The sequence below is a fragment of the Ovis canadensis genome, chromosome 15 (assembly GCF_042477335.2).
Source record: "Ovis canadensis isolate MfBH-ARS-UI-01 breed Bighorn chromosome 15, ARS-UI_OviCan_v2, whole genome shotgun sequence".
NCBI classification, from domain to species: Eukaryota; Metazoa; Chordata; class Mammalia; order Artiodactyla; family Bovidae; genus Ovis; species Ovis canadensis.
Genome location: NC_091259.1, coordinates 63539846 through 63563435, shown reverse-complemented (window position 1 = coordinate 63563435; position 23590 = coordinate 63539846). Strand labels below are relative to the sequence as shown.

At 50.9% G+C, this 23590-nt stretch overlaps 1 protein-coding gene across 5 annotated transcripts in view; it reads right to left on the bottom strand.

Annotated features, from left to right (window-relative positions):
- Positions 1 to 23590, bottom strand: part of MYO7A (myosin VIIA) — a 113343-nt gene that overhangs the window by 85466 nt on the left and 4287 nt on the right. For all 5 annotated transcript variants that reach the window (XM_069555469.1, XM_069555466.1, XM_069555468.1 and 2 more), the window contains exons 3-4: positions 11452 to 11565; positions 7093 to 7245 (exon numbers count right to left, since the gene is read on the bottom strand). In XM_069555469.1, coding sequence (XP_069411570.1) covers positions 7093 to 7245; positions 11452 to 11565 — 267 coding nt within the window. The remainder of the gene's footprint in view (positions 1 to 7092; positions 7246 to 11451; positions 11566 to 23590) is intronic.

The window sequence follows — 23590 nt, the reverse complement described above, 5'->3', positions numbered from 1 at the left end:
GTGGTGGATTCATGTCAATGTATAGCAAAACCACTACAATATTGTAAAGTAATTAGCCTCCAATTAAAACAAATAAATTTATATTTTTAAAAATCTAACTTAAAAAAAAAAATCCCTGTGGCAAATCTCTACTTCTCTAAGTCTGTCTGTTCATCTGTAAAAAGGGTATGGTTAACACCCACCTCTCAAGGCTGCCGTAAAGACCAAAGGGCACAACCTTTGGACAGGTGCCTGGTGCAGAGTTGGCTGTCCACAAGCACCTTCCTTTGAGTATTTCCTTAACAGCAGGTATGGCTCTCAACCACTTGGCCCTTGATTGCCATGTGATCTGAGGCCTGTGTGCCTTCCCTGAGGCACAAGGGAAGGCTGACACCACCCCCGACTGCCAGGGAGGGAGAGCCTGGGGCCAAGGAACTCATCCCAGGCTCACAAGGTGGAGAGGGTGCAGGCAGGCAGAGGGCTCTCCGTGGGAATCAAGCACAGAGGCGTGAAAGGACAGGACATTTGGGAAGATTGCTAGGGAAAGGTCACCCTGACAGCTGGGGAGGATAAACAGCAGTTACAGAGGCTGGAGGCAGATGCGCTATTTCAAACCCAATGAACCGGTCAACGGGGGAATCAGAGCCAGATCGAGGTGGCCCTGAGGAGAGGCTCGGTGACCAAGCACAGAGGGACAGTGCCAGAGAGGGCGAGGGTGCACTGAGACATACGAGGAGCCTTCCCGGGGCTGGGCCTGGACCCTTTCTCCCCATTACCCTTCCGTGGCCCTCTCCTCTGCCCACAGCCCAGAGAGCCCTCCCGAGCACTAGGCCCCTCAGTCCTCTGCCTCCCGGACATCCCCACTTGATGTCCACCAGCCTGCCCAGACCACAGCCCACTCTCCCCTCCAACCCTGCTCCTGCTCTGCCTCCCAGCTCAGCCAACAGCGTCACCACTGCCCTTCACCACCATCCTTCACCACGGCAGGATGCTGGGGGAGTCTCCCCTCCTTCCTAACAACCCACTTCTCTCTGTGGACATGGCCATGTTCCTGGCCAGGCACCTCCCCACTGGACTCCCAGCTTCCACCATGCCCCCTACAATCTGTCCACCACTGGGAATCTGGGTCAGAAGGCCCCTGTGAGGCATAGTTATGATGTTCCTCTGAGCCTGCAAGAAGGGGCGGGACTTGCCAAGGTCACACAGCAGATAAGTGGGGAATGGGATAATGGAGGGACCCTGGCACCAGAGCCCCAGCTCTCACCTCCCCACCTGGACTCAACCAAAGCTCAAGGATTCACCTGCAAGATTGTGGGGCTGGTGGTAGGGGAGGCAGAAGAAGTGAGGGGCTTGGCCGCTGCTGACAATGAGACTCAGGCCTCTCTCTGCACCTCAGCACGTGTCCACCCCCTTAGGCTCTGGGCACTGCTCTCTGAGCCCCTCTGGCCCTGTCTCTCCAAGGGTTCATAGTAAACAGAGGGTTAATGTCCACTCTCCAACACTGGCATTTTGTTAAGTCTCCAGTGATAAAGCCCACCCTATAGGACCATGGGCTGGGGTAGGGAAGAGATAAGGATTATTCCTGAGTCAAGGACAGAGCACACAGTCCCTGGGGGCCCCAAGTTCCAGGTGGAGATCAAGGAGCCTCCCTTGGGTCAGAGACACACCCCAGGAGATATGGTAGGAATCCACCTCCTCCTCTGGGAAACCCCTGGGCCTGCTATCCCTGGGGCCTTCCGCTTAGCAGGCCATGGAGACCAAGGTACACATACTGTACCAGTGTCAGAGAGCTACCCATCCCATTGCACCAAACGGGTGACAGAGACCAGAAATGGGGAGGGATTCTCCAAAGGCCACCTGCCAAAACCTGGATCCAGGTCTCCCAGCTCCCAGACCGGAGCTCCAGTCCCTGCTCAGCATCAGCCCTGCAACCTGTTCCCTGAAAGACCCGGCAATGACCCCTGGCCTCTGGGACCACCCAGTGAGAGGTTGCTGCTTGCTCTTTAGTCACTAAGTCATGTCTGACTCATTGCGACCCCATGGACTGTAGCCTACCAGGCTCCTCTGTCCATGGGATTTCCCATGCAAAAACACTGGAGTGGGTTGCCATTTCCTTCTCTAGGAGATCTTTCCAACCCAGGAATCAAACTTATATCTCCTACATTGGCATGTGGGTTCTTTACCACTGAGCCACCAGGGTAGCCCACATAAGGGGTACTATGAGGATTAAATCAGTTAATTCATGTAAAATACTTATAACAGTGCCTAGCATAAATTGACGGAGAAGGCAATGGCACCCCACTCCAGTACTCTTGCCTGGAAAATCCCATGGATGGAGGAGCCTGGTAGGCTGCGGTCCATGGGGTCGCTAAGAGTTGGACACAACTGAGCAACTTTGCTTTCACTTTTCACTTTCATGCATTGGAGAAGGAAATGGCAACCCACTCCAATGTTCTCGCCTGGAGAATCCCAGGGACGGGGGAGCCTGGTGGGCTGACGTCTATGGGGTTGCACAGAGTTGGACACGACTGAAGTGACTTAGCAGCAGCAGCGTAAGTTGAAGACTCAATAAACGTTATTCATGGTAGTATTCTTCTAGAGATTAAAAATGCTGCCCTATCTGTGTGCTAAGTTGCTTCAGTCGTGTCTGACTCTGCAACCCTGTAGACTGTAGTCCGCCAAGCTCCACTGTCCATGCGATTTTCCAGGCCAGAACACTGGAGTGGGTTTGCCATTTCTTCCTCCAGAGGATCTTCCCAACCCAGATATCGAACCCACATCTCTTAGGTCTCCTGCATTGGCAGGCGGGTTCTTTATCACTACCACCACCTGGGCGCTAAAATTACACTAAAATAAAAAGATTCATTTCTGCCATATTACTCAGACATATACAGTAGAGATTAAGAGAAAACTGCTCTAAACCTCACTCATCATGTAGTATCAATGCTATAAGCAACCAACATCTCAATCTCACAAAAAAAGTTTACTAACCCAATACTAAGTACTTGTTGACTCAACAGAAGCACACTGAGTCTTTTTGGTATATCTGATATATTCTGAGTATTTGATATAGTGATCAAATGCAGAATCATGAACAACATGCATATAACCCCTTCTTCAGAAGTTACTGATACTTGGTGGAACCAATGCTACCATAGTCTGAACTCACAATCCTACTGTAAATTACTCAGCAAATTATCTCACACTTGAAATTAACAATACTAACCATTCCCACTGCATCTTGGTCAAAGGGATTCCAGTTCACATTCTCAGGATATCGTGAAAGGACCTTAGATTTGAATGTTTGTCTCAGTGGTGTCTGCTCAAAATTTTCTCCTTCAGTTGAGAGGTTGCTAGGGGTCCTCTGAGGGCTCTGCCTCACTTAGGGTGCCTGGGGCTAACTTACAGCCCTGGGGTGCTGTCCTTCAGGCTCCTGGGGGCAGACCAGCTGGAGCAGGCAAGCCCTAAGCAGACAGTCAGGGACAGAGCATCCTCCAGGCCCAAAGCTATGAGTGGCCGTGGTAATCTGAGGAAATCCCGGGTGCGTAGGGCTGTACCCAGGGTAACCTAAGCCATGAAGTGACCAGGGTTGCCATGGTTAGGGACAGGTACGGTTTCTGGGTGGGACAATAGCCCAGCTGCTTATTCAAAGCCCTGGTCTAATCCTACTTCATCCACTCAGTCACAGAAGCATAGAGTCAGCAAGTCAAGGAAACCTCCTTGAGCCCTGCAGCTCTGGAGCACAGGACCCTGCACCAGCAGACACCCTGAATCTTAGGTCCACAGACTATGCAAGCTGGGGACCTTCCAGGTGCTGTGGCTCGATTTCTGACCGTGAGTCTCTGAATGGGAAAGAGAGTTTAGGCCCCTCTTCTGGGCTCCATCCTCATGCCCTCCCCACCACTTCCTATCCCTCACCCTAAAATCAGTCAGAATGGTTACTAGCAAAACTTCTAATGAGGCAAATGGCACAGACCTCATGGTTTTCTGGAGACTCCAGGTGCTGTGGCTGGATTTCTGACCATGAGTCTCTGAATGGGAAAGAGAGCTTAGACCCCTCTTCTGGGCTCCATCCTCATGCCCTCCCCACCACTTCCTATCCCTCACCCTAAAATCAGTCAGAATGGTTACTAGCAAAACTTCTAATGAGGCAAATGACACAGACCTCACGGTTTTCTGGAGAATCCATAAATCTCTGGAATTCTTTTATTTGATCCCATAGTCAACCTAGGTAAGGCCATAATGTCCAGGCTGATTTCTCTCCTGACTGCCTGCTAATCACACACAGAAGAATATTAGTCGCTCAGTCATGTCCAACTCTCTGTGACCCCATGAACTGTAGCCCACCAGGTTCCTCTGTCCATGCAATTCTCCATGCAAGAACACTGGAGCTGGTTGCCATTCCCTTCTCCAAGGGATCTTCCCAAGCCAGGGATCCAACCTGGGGCTCCTGCATTGCAGGCATATTCTTTACCATCTGAGCCACCAAGGAAGCCAGCTAATTAGTCTACTCTGAGAACTTAACAAACCAGATTCACTGATCTGGGCAGTGAACTGAACTTCCTGAACTTTTGGGCACTTCAGTGGTTAAGACTCTGTGCTTCCAATGCAGGGAGTGCAGTTTCAACCCCCAAGTGGGGGAATTAAGATCTCACATGCTGGATGGCGCATCCAAAAAAAAAAGATTTACTTATGCCAGACTGCCTAAAATTTTTTCCTCTCTTCTCCCTTTTGGCTCCTGTTTTTGCCTTTGTTCTTTGAATCAACCAACCGACTCCCTCACATATGAGAAACCAGTTGCTGGCAAAATCACTAAACTGTGTGCACGATAACCAACTACATGCCTCAGAGTTATCCTTAGACATGGTCTGCAGGGTCCCTGGTGGAGACAGCCCCCACTCAGCTCCTTCCTCTGAAGTTCCCCTCGACAGGAGACTGCGTCAGGACGCGAGCTCTGCAGCGGCCTCCCCGGGCAGGCAGGGGGACAGGCTCCTGCTCACCTCCAGACTCAAGTATCACCCTCTACCCAGGCCTGAGCGAGTGGCCACAGAGAGCCCCAGGCCTCTCCTGTGTCCACCTGCTATCCAAGGAGAGGAGGGGGCAGGGAACTGCCAAGAACTGGGGTGTTGACACCAGTGGTCCCGTGGGGTTTCTCTGGCCTGGGCTCAAGTCCTAGCCCCACCCCACTGTCTGGGTGATGCTGCTCATGTCTGGAGGTGTCATCATGTCCTGCCCTCTGGATGAGGGAAGGAGTAAAAGGGGCTTTGTCACTACTAAAGGGCTCCCTGAGAAAGCTGCTGTCCTGCCTACACAATCGACACATGTCCAGGGCCAGAGCACAGCTTGAGAGCCCAAGGCTGCAGAAGGACCCAGAGTGGGGAGGGGGCCTCCCCAGCAGCTGAGGTGCCACAATGCCAGGGCTTTTGGGGGCCCTGAGAACTCCTTGTTGTGCTTCCTCAGGCTCCCTCAGACTTTCCCGGCCCTGTCTCCTGTTCACAGTCCTGACAACTCACTCGCCTGGCACGGTCCTGCCTCGGGTCTTCTGATCATGCAATGCTCCTTCCTGAATGCCATCTCTGCTGGCATTCAGGAAGGGAACTGGGAGTGAGGCCTCACTTTCACAGACCCTGTGTGACCAGCTCTGCACTTATCACCCCACCTCCCCTGAGCATGACCAGCCTGGGGACCTGCCTCAGCGAGTTCCCTCCAGCTCTTTCTTTGTTGTACATCCACGGCTTCCTTTGCCCCTGAGCTGCTCAGGCCAGAGACAGGCAGTGACCCCAGCGCACAGCTCTACAACTCAGCCTTGTGAAGCCTCAGTTTCCTTCTCTGTAAAATGGGACTATGGGGCTAGATCAGCCATTCTCAGAGAAGGCTGAGATCCTGGAGGATCCCCAGGATCCTTTCAGGAAGTCCATAAAGCCTTGTCTTTTCTGCCAGCGTATCTGTGAGGCCAGATTTTCTTCATACACTTCAGCCAAAACAATATCAAATCAGTGTGGAGGTGTGGCAGAAAATCAGGTTGTCTTCTAATTGAATTGGCAAAAAAATTCACTTGGGTTATATGTAAGATGTTACAGAAGCAAACAAACTTTTTGGCCCACCATAATATTAAGTCAGATACTAAAGATATTTGAATTTGAAAAACTGTAAAGCAGTGCCACTCTTCTCATTATTTTTTTTATACTGACAAATGTATTTTCTTAAAAATGTGCTATGATATTCTGTAATGGATTTTTGTGGTTATTTTTTAATGAATTAATAATATTAAATGTCCTGGTTATAATTTGTAATATAGTAAATATCAATAGATACAACATACATAAACAAAAGCTCTTTGAGGCCCTCAATAATATTTAAGAGCATAAGGGGTTCCTGAGGCCAAAAAGTGTGAGGATCTCTAGACTAATGGTCTCAAGGGGACCATCTTGTCCTGATGGTCTCTAAGCTCACCTCTTGAGATCAACTCAGTCCTGGCTGAGTGAGATGCTCTTTATTTGTCCTCATGAGTTTCAAGGTGAGAAAGTGTGGCATGTGTGTATGACAGGTTCTAGTATCAAGGTTTTGGGGGATTCAGAAGCATGTTTCATCCTCCATCCCCTTCCTGAGGATACAGACTTCCAACCCATCCTCCTCTTGACCTTGGAAGACCCATTGCAGGTCCTGATCCCACCACAAACCCAGGGAAAGCCACAGATGCCCCATCCTTGGGCAAAGCACCAAGCCTGTTGCCCTCCCCTGCCTAGTCTGGTCTCCCAGCAGTTTCAGCAGTCTCCCTACAGAGGCACAAGAACCTGTGGGAAAAAAATTCCCGTTCTGCAATCACAGACCACCCAAGACAAGAAAGTGTTAGTCGCTCAGTCGTGTCAGATTCTTTGTGACCCCATGGACTGTAGCCTGCCAGGCTCCGCTGTCCATGGGATTCCCCAGGCGAGAACACTGGAGGGGGGTGCCATCCAGACCAAAAGAGAAGATAAGCCGCACACAGAGCGGCTGTGGGCAAGGGCTGACTCCCTGATCCCAGCAGGCCAGCTGCGGAGGCGGGGTGGGGCGGGGCTACAAGTGGAGGGACCGAAGGTGGGCGGGGCGGCTGGCTGGTGGGGCAAGGCTCACGTAGATGAGATGGTCTCGGTATCTAATGAGCAGGTTGCGCAGGATGCCGGCTTCATTGAGGTCCCCCAAGCGGATCATGTCCTCCACGCCGTGGACCGACGTGGGGTGCATGGGCTTGATGTGCCTGGCGTTCTGCGGGGAGATCCAGTGTTCCTGCGGAGATGCACAGTGGCTAACGTCAGCTCGTCCTCCTGGGACACAAGCTGCACTCTGCCAGGGAAGGGTCCCGGGAGGGACGGGAACCCCGGATCTCTGCGACCCCATAAGGGCCTCGTCCTCTCCTGCGGCCAAACACTATCGGTTCTAACAGGTTGACTCCCACGAGTAAAAGTGATACCACCCACCGTTAACCTCCATGGAGTGCTCTTCCTCCTCTTAGGGAATTCTCTTTGCAGACCTTAGAGGTGGGTATGGCTGGGACTTTGGCCCTACCTTGTGGCCATCATAAAAAGGATTAGTCTCTCCAGTCAGTTTATAGGATGGAGTGAAAAGTGTAATAATTGGAGTTAGACTTGACTTCAAATCCAAACTCCAGTAAACATTAGTACAAAGTTACTCAAATAGTGCAATACTACTGCATTATCTGCCTGCTGCCACGGGGTGGCAGATGGTTGCACATCTGGGCAATCGCGTCGGCTTGTTCACAGAGCTTGCAAAGCCCTGGTTTCCTCTGACTGTTGGAATCCTCACCTCCCCTCGGAGGCCTCCAGCACCCTCTACTCACAATCCTCACCTCTCAGAGAAATGGGAATCGCTCCTGTCTCTGTGGTATGGCTATAACCCGAGTCAAACCTCCAAAGACCTCTGCCTCCCTCTCCCTATTCCCAAATGCCAGAACCATAGAAGCCTGAGGACCAGGCAGGAGTCAGGGTTCCCACGGCTGGGTCAGGGCCTCTTCTAGGCCCCCACACACCCCAGCTCTCCCACTGCAAGGCAGTGGTCACACTGGGTTACAATTGTGTGAACACAGTTCTGGCCCTGACTCCTCAATTTTCCCCAAGCCTGGGTGGTTAGGTTCCATGTTTGCTATAGCCTGGTTCACAGTGCTTCAAACAGGGGCCAGGCACAAAGACAGGGCAGAGAATCCCTGATGAACAGATGACTGACTTCTGACTACTAGGAACCAAGTCTGAATTAAAAGCCAAGTCCTAGTCATGGAGAGACCCCACAAGTCCCCTATTCCAGCTCCCTTACTTCACATGAGAAAACAGGATCAGAAGACCAAGGCCCTCAAAGAGCTCAGGGACAGGCTAGCCACTGCCAATGACTCCAGTTTCCCTGGCATTTCAAGGCACTTCCTGGGCCAGGGGCATTGCATTCCAGGTCAGGGAATTCCAGGGCCCTCACACAGCCCTGACGTGAATGGGCTGGATGGTGAGATCAGAGAACCCTCCTAGACTTTCCAACCCTGGGTGGAACATTCCTCTCTTCCACCCCATTTCTTGATAAAAGTTGATCCAATTGGAAAATTCCCTTTCCCTACTTGGTCCTAGGCCCTAGCATGGGCCAGAGGGGAGAGGCTGCCAGGCAGGCTGGCTGCCTTCCCCACTCGACCCCAGCCTCTGTTTCCATAATTCCTCCGCAGGACACTTCAGCCCAGAGTTAAGGGGTAGCTCAGCCTCCTCAAGACCCGTAGCCCTGTGCATGTCAGTTGGCTCCCTGAACCTCTGTGACCTCATCTATGAAATGGGGATGAGAATAACAATCCCCTTTTCTTAGAGATGTTGGGAAGGTTAATAGATATGACAATGGTCAACTTTTGTTTCACTCCTGCCAGGTCTAAAAAGCCCTAGTACCTGGTAACTGATCAACCAGTCCTGAGTATTATCACTCTAACGCCTTCTAGTTTTTGTTGCAAAAGAGATGTATATTCTCATTTGTTCCTCTTAACATTGCATCATGGAATTACTAGCCCTGTTTTACAGTGAGGCTGTACACTAGGGAGGTAAAGTGCTCTGCTCAGTTAAATGGCAGAGCTGAGCCTCTCCCCACTCCTTTCCTGCATGGAGAGTCTCCCAGCCGAGGTCAGCACCACTCAGGTCAATGTCCACAGACACCTACCACACAGACCAAAGTGTAACCAGGACAGAAACTGAGGCCTGGCCCTGAAGACATACCAGTGAGAAACAGAGAGGCCTGGGGACACATCTGGGAAAGAGCTGACCTGGCAATGAATTCAGAGAGACAGGGACCATGTGCTCTGCAGAGGAGGGGAAGAAGGGGTATGTCCGGCAATAAGAATGGCCAGGACAAAAGCAGAGTATTAGCACTTCCGTGAAGATGGGAACCATGGCCTCTCATTCATTCAGCACATCCTCATAGAGAAGATTCTCTAGGGAGAGCTTCGCTGTGCTCCAGGGAACCAGATGTGACTCACCTGGCCTCAGGTTGGGGGATTCTGTGGCAGACAGACAGGTCAAAGATGATAGCTTGGAGGTGGATCAGGGAGGGAATACGAGTGGGAAAAGGTGGTGAAAGAAGAGGCCAGAAACCGCAACCCCCACCCCTGGGGCCCAGCGCCACTGAAGCAAACGCAGGCCCCACCCTGTTCCCAACCAGTCAGTCACATTCCTCCCCACTCTGCAGCCCCATTCTCAGGGCCTCTGTGGGGGCGAGTGGGAGTGGATCTCTGGGATCTGATGACACAGTTACGGGATACCATCTGACATGCAACATGACCCAGGTGAAACTCAAGCCTGCAGGCAGAGTCCCTGGGCCCCACCCTGGGGGTTCCAGGCTGGTTCCTGGACCTATCTGTGCTGCCAGCCAAACCCGGGCCCCCGTTCTGCACCTGCCGCCTCACAGGGGCTTCCTAGAGGGCCCTGGAACTGGAGCCTCTATGATGACACTGCAGGCACTCTGCTTCTAAAGCCCAGGGGACAAAAGTGTGGTTAACAGAACCAGAGCTCCAAAGTTGCCACTGAGATGTCAGGAGAGGAAACACACACACAGGGCCGGAGGCGCTGGATCCTGGCCCCTCACGGCAGCATCCCTCACTAGCTCACTAGTGTGAGTGGTCCTGGGGTCACTCCCTGGACTCCAGTTTCCCATTGAGGTCCAAAAGGGGATTGTTATTCTCATCCCCATTTCATAGATGAGGTCACAGAGGTTCAGGGAGCAAACTGACATGCATAGGGCTACGGGTCTTGAGGAGGTTGAGCTACCCCTTAACTCTGGGCTGAGGCTGTCCTCCCTGCCTTTCACACACACTGTGAGGACTTAAAGACAGAACTTGGGTCAAAGGGCTTTGCAGACCCCAAGGCTGGTACCTCTGGAGGCTGCAGGGATAAGTAATAGTGATGCCCCAACTTTTCCATGGCCAGTACTGGGCCTCTAGGATCCAGAGCCCATCCCAACCCCCAACAGAGCCTTCTTCTCCAAGTCACAGAACCTTTTCACTTCCATCAGACTTGGAGGCTAAGATGGGACTCTCTCTATGTCCCCAGCGCCACCCAAAGCATTGGGTACAGCCCAAATTATGGTGAACTGAATCTCCCTGGTCCCTCACATCTCTACCAAACCACAGCCTTATACTCCACACCACATTTACACATGCCCCCGCCACATACACACGTGCCCTGCCCATGAACACACATCCAGAGTTCCCAGGCTTCCCTTCTTCCGGGCCACTCACCCATCTTCTCTAAGACAGGACCCTGACTTTAGACCTTTCCTTCCATCCCCAAGGCCCCACTCTCACTGCCTCTGAAATTTACACTTCCAGTGTCCCTTTCCTTCAGAGTCACAAGAGAAAAAGGGTTCAACTGTTAGACTGATTCCAGGGCAGCACTGGGGTGGACAGTGAATTCATCTGATGCTGTAGCCCCACAGAACCAGACTGGCTGTTTTCAGAGTACCTCCCCGTTTTCTGAGTCAATAACCCTGAGAGATAGTTGTTGTTATCTCCATTTTACAGAAAGGGAAACTGAGGTTCAGAAGGGAAAGAGATTTGGCCAAGGTTGCATAGCTTGGGCATCAAGTGGGCAGGATGGGATTTGAATCCAGTCTCTCTGACCCCAAAGCATCCCTGAACCTGAGGAGCGTCCAGCCTAGTGCCACCTCCCTGCCCCCACCATATATACTCGCACGTCCACACAGACACACATCTCTAATACCAGGCAGAATGGACCAAAGTACTTATGGAAATTAGAACAAGTATCGTGGGGCAAAAGGGAGGTTCCTTCTCATGGGGGCCGTCGGGAAAGCTCCATGGAGGAAGGGAGCTCTGAGAGGCAGAAGTGGGGCCCAGGAACTGTCTCCACCCCCCTGAGGCTGGTCCCTGCTAGGTCCCTGCATCAGGTCACCGCCAGCCTGTGCCCCTGTCAAGGCATGGGGGCGGAATGATAACAGGCTACTCACATTGCCTTCATCGTCCACCACCTGGATCTGCCCAGAATCACAGAGCTTCACCACCGCGCCGATGGGCACATCAAACTCCTGCCCGGATCTCAGGTCCATCCAGACGTAGTCGCCCTGTGGGTGAGAGAGTCCCAGGTGAGTGGAGAGGGGCATCAGGAACGCCGTCCAAGCGGTGCTGTGCCCACCCCCACCACCAGCGGCTCTTGCGTCGACCACAGGATGGAAGAGAAGCAGCACTTGTGAAGGCTTGGTGCCTGGTCCTCGGCTGGGCACTTACACAGTGTTGTGACTGTCCCCAGTGTACAGATGAATAAGCAGAGGCTCAGAGCGGAGAACAGCTGAGACCACACAGCTGAGCAGCTTCAAACCCAGGCCTGTCCAAAGCCCGCCTCTCCCCAAGGCTCTACATCACATACAGGTACTGTAGACTCATTGAGGTTTAGGCAGAAACACCGAAGCACCCAAACCACTTCCCCTCCATCCTAAAGGAGGCGTTCCCCTAGACATTCAAACAGCCTCCATCACCTCCAAGGTCAACACTCACAGTCACAGCTGTGACTTCCCTGCAATGACACTGCTGGGCCCCATACACATGGACATCACTCAGCCACACTGTCTCCTGGCTTGGGGGGACAGCCCAATAGTGTCTCTTGGGGGCGGGCAGAGTGTCACATCTGTATCCCTTGCAGCATCCGTCACAGGGCCTTGTTCTCACTACATGCTCAGTGAGCATGCACGGAAGCCACATCTACAGCCCAGAGTCAGTGAACAGATTTAGAAGAACCACCTTTCAGCACTGGCATCAAACACACATGTACTGAGCACCTACTAGGTACAAGGCACCGATGGATCTAAATGCTAGAGACCAAGCAGTGAGCATGGAGTCCACATTCTAGTTGGGAGGAGCCAGAAAAAACTGAGGAAGTACGTTCAGGTTGGAAGGAGGCAGAAAACAAACAACTGAGCAAGTAATGGTCACTTGGGATGGCTGTAGTGTGGTGATGACAGTGATCCCAGTGCTGGAGAATGACCAGGCCAGCCAAGTAGAGATTCAGTGGCTGGGGAAGCCACTCTGTGGAGGAAACCTCTGACCTGAGACCCAAAGGGCGAGAAGCAGACAGGCTAGGAAAGAGCAAGTGTGGAAATCTGGGCAGAGGAAATGACAAGGGCCAAGGCCTTCAGGCAGGCAGGAAGGCCTGATAAGAGAGGTGGGCAAGAACCAGGACTCATAGACTCTTATTCACCTGGAGGTAAAAGTTTGAATTTTATTCTAACCTTAATAAGAGTCTTCTTTTTGGGTGGTTCCCAAATACCCTAGAGGGTAAAAGAACCTGGACATTCTAATAAAAATATCAAGCGGCAGTTAGAAATCAGCCCATGGGAATGGCCCCGTGGAAATAGCTCTGGGCTATGAGACTGGGTTTGGGGACCTGCTTGGGACCTCAGACAAGTCCCTGACCTCTTTGAACCTCAGTTTCCACATGCCTCAGTGAGGGGTGGGCTCATTGAGTACCAAAGCCAACTTTGGTACTGTTTGGTCACTGTTTCACCTTCCTGTTCCCATCAGAACCAGCTACTTTTCAGCCCCAGCTGACACTATGAACTTCCCTTCGTGGGAGGTCAGCACAGTTAGAAACATGGTAGCTGCAAGCCCAAGCTTTCTCCCAGAAAAACTAAGAAACTTTGGAGAGCCTTAGGGAGGAGAGGAGAACTCATGTGTTTGCTGAGTGTCTACTGTTGCCCAGGCTGTATGGTTGCTTCCCATAAACTGCCCTATTTAAGGCTCACAACTGCTTAAATCCCAAATTCAAGCTATGTTTCCTGCCACACTCCTTGCCCTCTCTAAGTGCTGACCCAGGACCACCGGACACACTCCTGCTCCACCTTCCCCCCTCCCCTCCCCATCTTTCCACTGAGTGGACATTTATCCAAGAGCAAATAGCAACTCTTCCCAACCCCTCCTCACTGCCCCGCCTCTTTGCTCCTCCTCCTCACCCCCTGAAGAGTTAGTTCAGCCATTTGGAGCACATTTGTGGAGAGCCTGCTGTGGGCCAGTTTCACTCCAGACTCTGGGGACAGAGCAGTAAAGGGAAAGCAGAGGGTCAAATAAGGGGAGCCCCAGGTTGATGCTAGATGAGGGGGCACTCGGAGGATGTGGGCAGCGGGCACATAGGGCCCCGTGAGCCATGGACGGAAGTTGGACTTTAAGTAGGACAAGAAGCTATTGGAAGATTTTGAAGCAGGAGAGGTTGGCACGATGCATTTACATTTTTAAAAACTTCATCCTGAGAAGAGAACCCAGGCATTCCTCCAGACTCCAGGGCCCCTGGGCTTGCCCCTTACCGCCTGCACCAGGCTGGGTCATCACTGTGTGTACCCACTCCTCATTAGCCTGCAGCCCCTTGAGGGCAGGGCTGATCTGAGTCTTTCATCTGTGATTCCCCAGAACCAAACCAGAAAGTGAGAGAGTGTGTGTGTGAGCATGGGTGTGAGTGTGTAAGAGGGAGCACATGACAGAGTTCATGTGTGTGAGAGAGAAAAGGAGAGACTACCTGATTCCCGGAGGCTGGCAGTGGTGGGCAGTGGCACCAGTACCAATACCCCAGCACACTCAGTACCCATGCAGCAGGCCAGGTAGTGACTGACACGCTTCCCTGGAATTAACCATCTCATTGAACCTCATGACAATGCTTCGACAGAGGATTCCACCTCTACTTCATCTCCTCAAAGAGGTCAAGACCCATGCCCAAGGTCACACAGGTGTTCTGTGGTAGAACCAGGAATGAAGCCCAAGACTGGCAAACTCCAAATCCAGTCCTGTCTCCCAACACCCCACCCTAGGGCCCCGCCCTGAGCCCAGTTCTGTAAGCAGAACAGGAAGCACTAATAGGGATCCTGCCTAGAGACACTCATATGATAGGATAGTGAAGTCGCTCAGTCATGTCCGACTCTTTGCGACCCCATGGACTGTAGTCCACCAGGCTCCTCTGTCCATGGGATTTTCCAGGCAATAGTACTGGAGTGGATTGCCATTTCCTTCTCCAGGGGATCTTCCCGACCCAGGGATTGAACCCGGGTCTGGAAGAGACACTTAGTGGACCCAAAATGCAAACTGGAAGCTCCAGCTAGGGGCACCAAAGCAAACAGAAGTGACTTTAGAACCCTCCTTGCCAAGGACTGTCATCAGGAGGGCAATGACTTGATTTTCTCTTCTCTTGATCTGAACTTGAGGAAAGAAGCAAAAACGGCAGCTAAGAGGCTTCCAAGAAGACTCGGGGGCCTGAGAACCTCTGAGAAGACAGTTCCCACTGTCCCATGGAAAGTACCTGGGGCATGAGAATGCAGCTGGATTGCAAGGGTCCCCATTTTACAGATGAGGAAACTGAGGCTCAGAGACAGAAAGTGATTTGGCCACCGCCACTCATCAGATCAGTTACTCATGAGACTGCAAACAACTGCAGGGCAGAGCCCGATCCCAAAACAAGGTGGGTCAGGAAATGCTGATGGGTGAAGGAAGGAGGGGAGGAGGGAAGATATAAAAGAACATGACACTTTTTTGAGGGGCGGGAGGAGAGGAAAGGAGCACTGGGCTCAGGTCTAACCCCACTGGCTTCTCCCCACAACCGGACTCCAGGCAGCCCGTGACTGCATCTGGCCCCATTCCTACAAACCTACCACCCCACTGTCTGGAGAACCCCACTGGGGAGCTTTCCCCAAATCAAAAGTTCCGTTTGTGAGACTCTTGCCCCTGCCTGGCTGTGTAAACTGGAGAAAGTAACAGTGTAAACTGTGTAAACTGGAGAAAGTAACAGCTTCTCTACCATCGGATGAGTGGCTCCCAGCCCCCACACAGCGGCTTCCTAGATGGATTTGCCCAAATGTCCTCAAGGGCACTTCACACCCTAGCCCACATCCACCACAAACACATGGTAAAGAGTTCAGGATTCAGGTCCCAGTTCTGCCATCAATGCTGTGTGACTTTGGCTAAGTCTTTCTGTCTCTCTGGGCCTTAGTGTTCCCCAGCCTTAAAATGGAAGGAGTCAGTGCTTGGAAAGATAAGAGACCCATGCAAAGAGGAGTTGTCCTTGATATCCACTTGCCTTCCCCCTAGGCATGAACCCAGGATCAGATCAATGCTGACTCCCCCGCAAGGCCTTAGTCTCTTGTGTCTCCTCCCTCCCCTGCGGAAGGGTTTGAGGTTCAGTCGCTGTTTGTGAAATGAAAACAAGTCTGTTTTAGGACATGTCCCCCCTACTCCCCCCACTTAGGAGCTTCCCTGGTGCCTCAGCAGGTAAAGAATTCCCTGGTGCAATGCCGGAGACTGAGAAGAGGGTTCGATCCCTGGGTGGGGAAGATCCCCTGGAGAAAGGCATGGCAACCCACTCCAGTGTTCTTGCCTGAAGAATCCCATGGACAGAGGAGCCTGGAGGGCTACAGTCCATGGAGTCACACAGTCAGACATGACTGAAGACACAGAGCACACAGGCTGCTGCTGCTGCTACTAAGTCGCTTCAGTCGTGTCCAACTCTGTGTGACCCCATAGACGGCAGCCCACCAGGTTCCCCCATCCCTGGGATTCTCCAGGCAAGAACACTGGAGTGGGTTGCCATTTCCTTCTGCAGTGCATGAAAGTGAAAAGTGAAAGTGAAGTCGCTCAGTCCTGTCCGACTCTTCTCAACCCCATGGACTGTAGCCCACTAGGCTCCTCCGTCCATGGGATTTCCCAGGCAAGAGTACTGGAGTGGGTTGCCATTTCCTTCTCCAGAGCATGCAGGCATCCCCTCCTTTATCCTCAAAGTCACTCTGGGACACTGGTGGTCTTAGCCCTGTTTTCACAGGCAGGAAAGATGGTCCAACTGACTTGCCAGCGGGGTGGGTGAGTAAGGAAGTGTTCTGTTGCTAACCTTCAGGGAAGGAGGGGACTCGCAGGCCACGCTTTCCTTCTACCAGCCGGTCAGCCAGTCCACAAATGTCCACCGAGCTGCCTCAGGGCACCTGGAGGCACTCCCTGCTCTGGACCCGGGCAAAGGCAGGGAATCCCCTTCTGGGCACCTCCCGTTTTCCAGCTGCAGAAGCTCCCGGCTCAGAGGGGAAGCGAGGGGGCCAAGTGCACGCTAGAAGTCTGTGTGCACCCTGGGGTTTTGCGACCCTGCTGCCCAACCGGCTTCTAAAAGGCGCGTCCTCCCCCCTCCGGCCCAGAGCTCACCGGCAGGACCGCGTATGTCTTCAGCGTCTGGTTCAGGCTGCGCACCAGCGCCCACTTGCCCTTGCCCGACTGCTTGGCCCGCGCCTCTGCAGGGTCGCTGGGGTCTGCGGGGTCGGCGGGGTGGGCGGGGGGCTCCATGGCGCCGAGGGCCTGGTGGCGGCCGGCTACAGTGGCAGCACGTCTCGGGCTCCCTAATTCACCTAATCCCATGCGCGCCAGGGAACCCTAAACCCAGCCATCTGCTGTGGGCCCATGGCAACGGCGGCTTAGGTGACGGCTGCGGGCGGGAAATGGGAGGGGGGCCCCGGGCCGCTTTGCCCCCTCCCACCCTGGCTGGACCCCGACCACCTGACATCACTGGGGATTCCGGGCTGGCCTCACTGGGACCTCAGCCTGTGGCACCCAGGAACCAGGCTGCAGGGCTGGGCATAAAAGAGGCCCCTGGAACCTCACCTTGACTGCAGCTTTGAAGAAAATCAGTGTATTTTCTACAGAAAGAAACGTGGGGATGTTTTGGTATAGAACACAATACAATTAGTGAATTTTTTAAGACTAAAGGAGAGAGGCATCAAAGATCTTTCTGGTCCCATAACTGCCTCTGGGGAGTGAGGGTGGAAAGAAGTATTGAGGTTGGAGGGGGAGAGGCCTCTGCAAGGAAAACCTGGAAGAGTCTGTCTCTGGTCCTCCCCCACCCTCCCAGGCCACCCAATGGGTGACCTCCAGCTCAAAGAGGAGGCACTGAGGCCTACAGGAGGGCAACCCCTGGTCCCCAGGACAGCTAGACACCTCTAAGGGCTCAGACTCACCCAGCAATGGGCATCAAGTCCGGCTCCTGTGTCCCGGCCACCACACAGGCTCCACTGCATGCTGGACTGCAAGCCACAGTGGCCACCGTCCACTGAGAAGGCGTGGGATGCCCAGGCCCTGCGACTCTCCTACACCTGCCTTCTCCGCTCTCCCTGCTTAGCTTTATCTTCCCCCTCTTTTCTCCTACACACTCTTCAAGGTCTCATTTTTGGCCCTCAGCGTTGTCTGGAATTCTGGAAGACCCAACCTTCTGCTTTAGACAAGCAAACGAGGGTGGGGAGCAGGGGGATGGCAAGGAAAGAGATGGCGATGTCTCACACAGAACCTGGAGCTGCCCCTCCGAACCTGACCTTTCTTCGACCCCCACCTCCTTTCCAGCCTTGAAGACCCAGCGCTCTGCCATCCAGCACATGGCTGACTGACTGCAGTGATTCCCAGCTACTTCCTGGGCCCCCTCAGGGACCCTGCTCTCAGGGGTCCTTCCCCAACTTAAGCCCAGAACAAGCACACCTAACCTTCCCTGCCCGCCCACTCAGGGGAGTTCATGGAAACAGGAACCAGACCCTAAGACACAAAGGGAGGGCTGGGGAATGGACTTCTATCCTTCCATCTGTCCATTTAACCAACCTTCACAGGCTCAGACTAAGGTTTAGAGGATACCGTCCTCAAAGCTTCCAGCCTGGGGGATGGACAGACCCAGACACAGATAAGGATGGTACCACCAGATAAGGGACAGTTTAACCCTGGAGAGACAGGATAGCATGGCTACCAAGAGGCTGGACTCTAGAACCAACACCAGTTTAATGCTGGCAAGGCCATTCAAATGCTGTAGGACCTTGGGCAAGGTCCTCAACCTTTCTGCGCCTTTGTTTTCTCATTAGTTCAATGACAGTTTAACAATACCTCAGGAGGTGCTTGCAAGGATTAAACAGGCTGTGTAACTCAGTGCCTGTTAGAGCAAACGCTCTATGAGTATTAGTTATTATTAACTAAGCAAGTCATGTTGTTGTGGTGTTGTGATTTTTCAGGCAGACACGAAGGGGAAGAGTGTTCCCGGAGAGGGGACAGCAAAGCACAGAGAAGCAGAGGTAAGAAGGAAGAGATGGTAAAATAGGTCTGGTTGATGGAGAGAGGCCCCCTGAAAGAGAGCCAGTAGAGGACTGAGAGGCTGGCCCTCCCTGACCCAGACCCGCTGCTTGACCCCGGAGTACGCAGGCCGCTCCTGAGCTGAAGCCTGGGAGGAGGCCCCTTCCCTGCAAGTTGCATGCACCCCAGGCCTGGGAGGCAGGTCTCACGCCGCTGGGGCCCTCTCTGGTGTCACACCAGCTACCCTCCCAGAGCCAGGGTTCCTGGCTCCCCGAGCCTTGTCTCTGGCTGCCTGGTCACACAGAACGGGGCTTCCCAGGAGTGCCGAGTGCTCCACCAGGAAAGCTTCACCTCCACCTCCCTCTTCCCACCCCACCCCAGCCACCAAGGCTCCACTTAGCCACGTGCCCCCTGGTCCCCACACTTCCCTACCTTGTTTTCTTTACTCCTTTTGCACCTCACACATACCCACAGTGCTGCTTTCACCTCCACCATACCACCGTATGGTCCAGTTCTGACCCCCCTCCCCCCAATTTTAAATATGGGGAGACTTTGGTTCAGAAGGGGTAAAAGGGAACTAACCAAAGATGCATAACAAGCTAGAACAAAAAAAGAAAAAACCTTTCAGGAAATAATTATGCCAATTGTCATCAGCGAGCGATGTCAGCAAAGAGTAGAGAACTCTGCCAAGAACTCTTCAGAAACACCAAAAACCAGCAAAAATTGTCAGTCAACTTTACTAGAACTCTAGAAAATATGCCCAAGTTGACAGTCACCACTGGAACACTTGAGGAAGAGAAAGGTGACTGAAACCCAGCAGGAGAACTTTGTGGTACTTCAACCGACTCATCCTTCTCCCACCTCCACCTTGAGGATGGCAGCCTGTATCCCTGCTGGGGGTTATTGGGGTCAAAGGGAGCAGAACAGACCTTCACATCAAAGAATTATGGTGGTTTTAAACTGTCTGGGGACTCCCTGAAGGAACAGTGCTAAAAGCTTGTCTTTATTCCCCAAGTAGGAACACCCCCAGGGCGGAGAAGTAGCTATGGAGGGCAGGGGTGCGGCAGGGGTCAAAAACATCGCAAGGCAAATGAACTATCCACTGCCTTCTAGGGGGGAAAAAAAACCAATTGGAGCAAACAATAGCTCCAAAAAAAATGCTCAAAACGCCAGGAAGAAAGACAGAATGAGATGCTTCAGAGAAAAAGGGCTTTGAAAAACATATACTAGGGAGTCTAGAAGACCACGTACACACCCAGGATTGGACAAATGTTCAGAGAAAGCATGAGATGACCATAAGCTCTCACCTCTGATTGACTTCAGGCTCCATGCAGACAGGGAATAAAGGCTAAGGCCGAGTTGTAAATGACCTGACAGGGTGTTAAAGTCACACCCAAACACACATGCACAGCCCAGCTGTAAAGATCAAGATTTTCTAGTTTTGGGTTTTTTTGGCTTCTGGTGGTTTAGAGACTTCAGTGACCACACACAGTAGAGAATGTAGTCATCATAAAAATAGTTCAGAAAAGTCATTAAACAAAATAACAGTTCACAAACAAACAGCAACAGCAAACCCTGAGGAGACAGAGAATCTGACTTCCAGAATTATCACATGGTAATAATCAAAATGTCCAGTTTTCAACAACAACAAAAAAATGAGAATTGCAAAGAAATAATAAAATATGGCCCATTCACAGGAAAAAAAAAAAGAAGTTGATAGAAAATTTCCCTGAGGAAGCCCAGACATTGGACTTAATAGACAAAGACTTTGATCAACAGTTTTAAATATGCACAAAGGACTGAAGGAAACCAGAACATCTCACCAAGTAGAGAATATCAGTAAAGAAACAGGAATTATAAAAAGGGATCAAATAGAATTCTGGAGTTCAAAAGTAACTAATATGAAAAATTCAGTAGAGATGTCATCAGCAGATTTGAAAAGGGAAAAAGAAAAATCAGCAAACCTGAAGATACTTGGAGATTATCCCATCTGAGCAGCAGAAAAATAAAAAAGGATTAAGAAAAATGAGGAGAGACTAAGAAACCTACAAGATACCATCACGTGGATCAACATATGCACAATGGGAACCCCAGAAGGACAGGAGAGAGGCAGAAAGAATATTTGAGGATATAATGACCCCAAACTCGATGAAAGATATGAAAATCTACACATCTATAAGGTCAATAAAATTCCAGGTAGTATAAACTCAAAAAAATCCTCACTGAGACACACTGTAATCAAACTGTCAAAAGACAAGGACGAAAAGAGCATCTTAAAAACAATGAGAGAGAAATGACTCGTCATATACAAAGGATCTTCAATATGATTAGCTGCTAATTTTTCATCAGAAACCGTGGAGACCAGAAGACAGTAGGAGGATATACTTAAAGTGCAAAAAGGAAAAGAAAAAAAAAAACACATTTCAAACAACAGTTCTGTGTGTGGCAAAAATATCCTTCAAAAGTGAAAGAGAACTTGAACTTCCTGGTGCTACAGGGGATAAGAATGCACCTGCCAGTGCAGGGGACACTGGTCCAGTCCCCGGTCCGGGATGATTCCACATGCTGTGGAACAACTAAGCCCACGGGCCACAGTTCTGAGCCTGCACTCCAGAGCCTTAGAGATGCAACTACAGAGCTCCTGTGCTGCAACTACTGAAGCCCAAGAGCCTGGAACCTGTGCTCTGCAGCAAGAGAAGCCCCCGCAACGAGTTCAGGTAGCACAGCGAGGAGTGGGCCCCCACTGCCGCAGCTAGAGAAAGCCCTCACACTGCAGTGAAGACCCAGCACAGCCAAGCTGAATAAATAAATAAATCATTGTTTAGAAAGTGAAAGAGAAACTAAGACATTCCCAGATAAACATAAATTGAGGGAGTTTATAGCTAGTAAACCTGCTCTATAAGGAATGCCAAAAGTAATCGTTCAGGCTAAAATTAAATGGCACTAGACAGCAACTCGAGCCATACAAAGCAATAAAGAATCCAGTAAGGTAACTACAAAGGTAAATATAAAGGCCTGCCTTATTGTTATTTTCGTTTTGTAACTCTGCTTTTTTTCTATGTGATTTAAAAGACAAATGCATAAAATAACACATCTATGTTAATGGGCTCATAGCGTATAAAGACGTAATTTCTGACAGTAACACTATAAAGAGAGAGGGCTGAAACTGTATAGGAGCAGAGCTTTTATATACTACTGAAGCTACTTTGGTGTTAACCCCCACTAGCTTGTTATTAAATGTAAGGTGTTAATTATAAACCCCGGTAGGAAAAAATCTGTAAACTCCAGAGTAACTGCTAGAGAGAGAGGGAGAAATGAATGAGAAGGGAACCAAAACAGTAGAGTAGGGGAAAAAATCAAACACAAAATAGGAGCTTCAGATTAGATATAGTAGATATGTACTACTATATATAAAACAGATAACCCAACAAGGACCTACTGTATAGCCCAGGGAATTGTATTCAGTACTTTATAATAACTTATAAGGGAAAAGAACCTGAAAAAATATATATGTATGTCTGTATCTATGTGTAACTGAAGCACTTTTCTGTGCACCTGAAACTAACACAATATTGTAAGTCAACTATACTTCAATAAAAAATAAAATAAAAAATTTTAAGTCATCATATAGGAGTTGGGGGGGAAGATATGACATATAGAAAAATAGCAAAATGACAGAAGTAAGTCTAAATGGAAATGAATTTAACTCTGTAATTAAAAGGTAGCAGTTGGCATAATAGGCTAAAAAAATAAAACATAATCCAACGATACGTTATCATATCTATAAGAGACTCACTTTTGATCCAAAGACACAAATAGGTTGAAAGCAAAAGGATAGAAAAATATATCCAAGCACATAGTAACCAAAAAAGAGCTGGGGTGGCTATACTAATATCTGACAAGATGGACTTTAAATCAGAAACTGTTACAACAAAGAAAAACATTATATTTTAATAAAAGACTTAATCCAACTGTTACCAACAGTCCACAAATTTATCTTCAAACTTCACTCTGATCTATGAATCTGGGCAAAGTACATCTAGTCCCTCCACTGGCCTCACCATCAAGCCAGAAATCATATCTTACTTAAGCAGAGCAGCCTTCCCCGAGGTCCTCAAAGAAGCAGGTTACATGTACCACAGATCTCTGGGTTCTCACAAGCACTAGCTAGCCTTGCAACCTGGGGCAGTTCCCTCTCCCTGAGACCACAGTCTCCCATCTGTATGTGAGGGGTACCACAATGCCTCAAAGCCTTCCCCGATGCCACCACCCCTCACCCACCCCGTATCACAGAAGCCTCCCCATCCCCAAGATCCCTTCCACCCCACTCTACCCCCGCCTCCCCCAGGACTCCTGCTATCACAGTTCTGCTTACGAGGCACCCTTGCTGTGTTTCAGAGCTGTCTCCCCCTTTGGTCTGGAAACTCCTCCAGGACAGGGAGCAGTCAGTTTATCTCTGCATCCTTTGTGCCCAGCCTGGTATAGAGAAGGGGCTGAGTGCCCCTTTGCTGGGTGGGTGAGTGAGACTGTGGCTGGAGGAAGTGGCTCCTGGCATACTAGGAACCTCCAGACACTCCCCCCGCCCACCACCACCACCACTCCCAAAGCCATCAGCATGATGGGTCTGCTCAGACTACCACAGGGTCCCTAAGAAGGAGCTCATGCTCAACAAATATCCCTCCACCCAGCAGGGGAAGTCTGAGCTCCTCCCCTGAGCCCTGTGCCCGCTCCTTGTGCCACACCCCTATACCCTGTACAGCAGCCCACTTGCTGCGTGCTGCCCCCCTCACCAGCGTGGCTCCCCATCCTATCTGGACCTGCCCCAGCTCGTGTCTAAATTACTCTGTCTGGGCTTCAATTTCTTCACCTGTGATATTGGCACAAAGATCCTTATGTCACTGCCTTATGACAATAAAATGAAATCGAGAATGGAGAGTACCCAGCATATAGTAGGTCCAACGTGGATGCTACTTAAAGAATTAGAATCCTTAGCAAATGAATAAAATTTTTTCCTGAGTGAAGAGATTTGGATTCTTAACA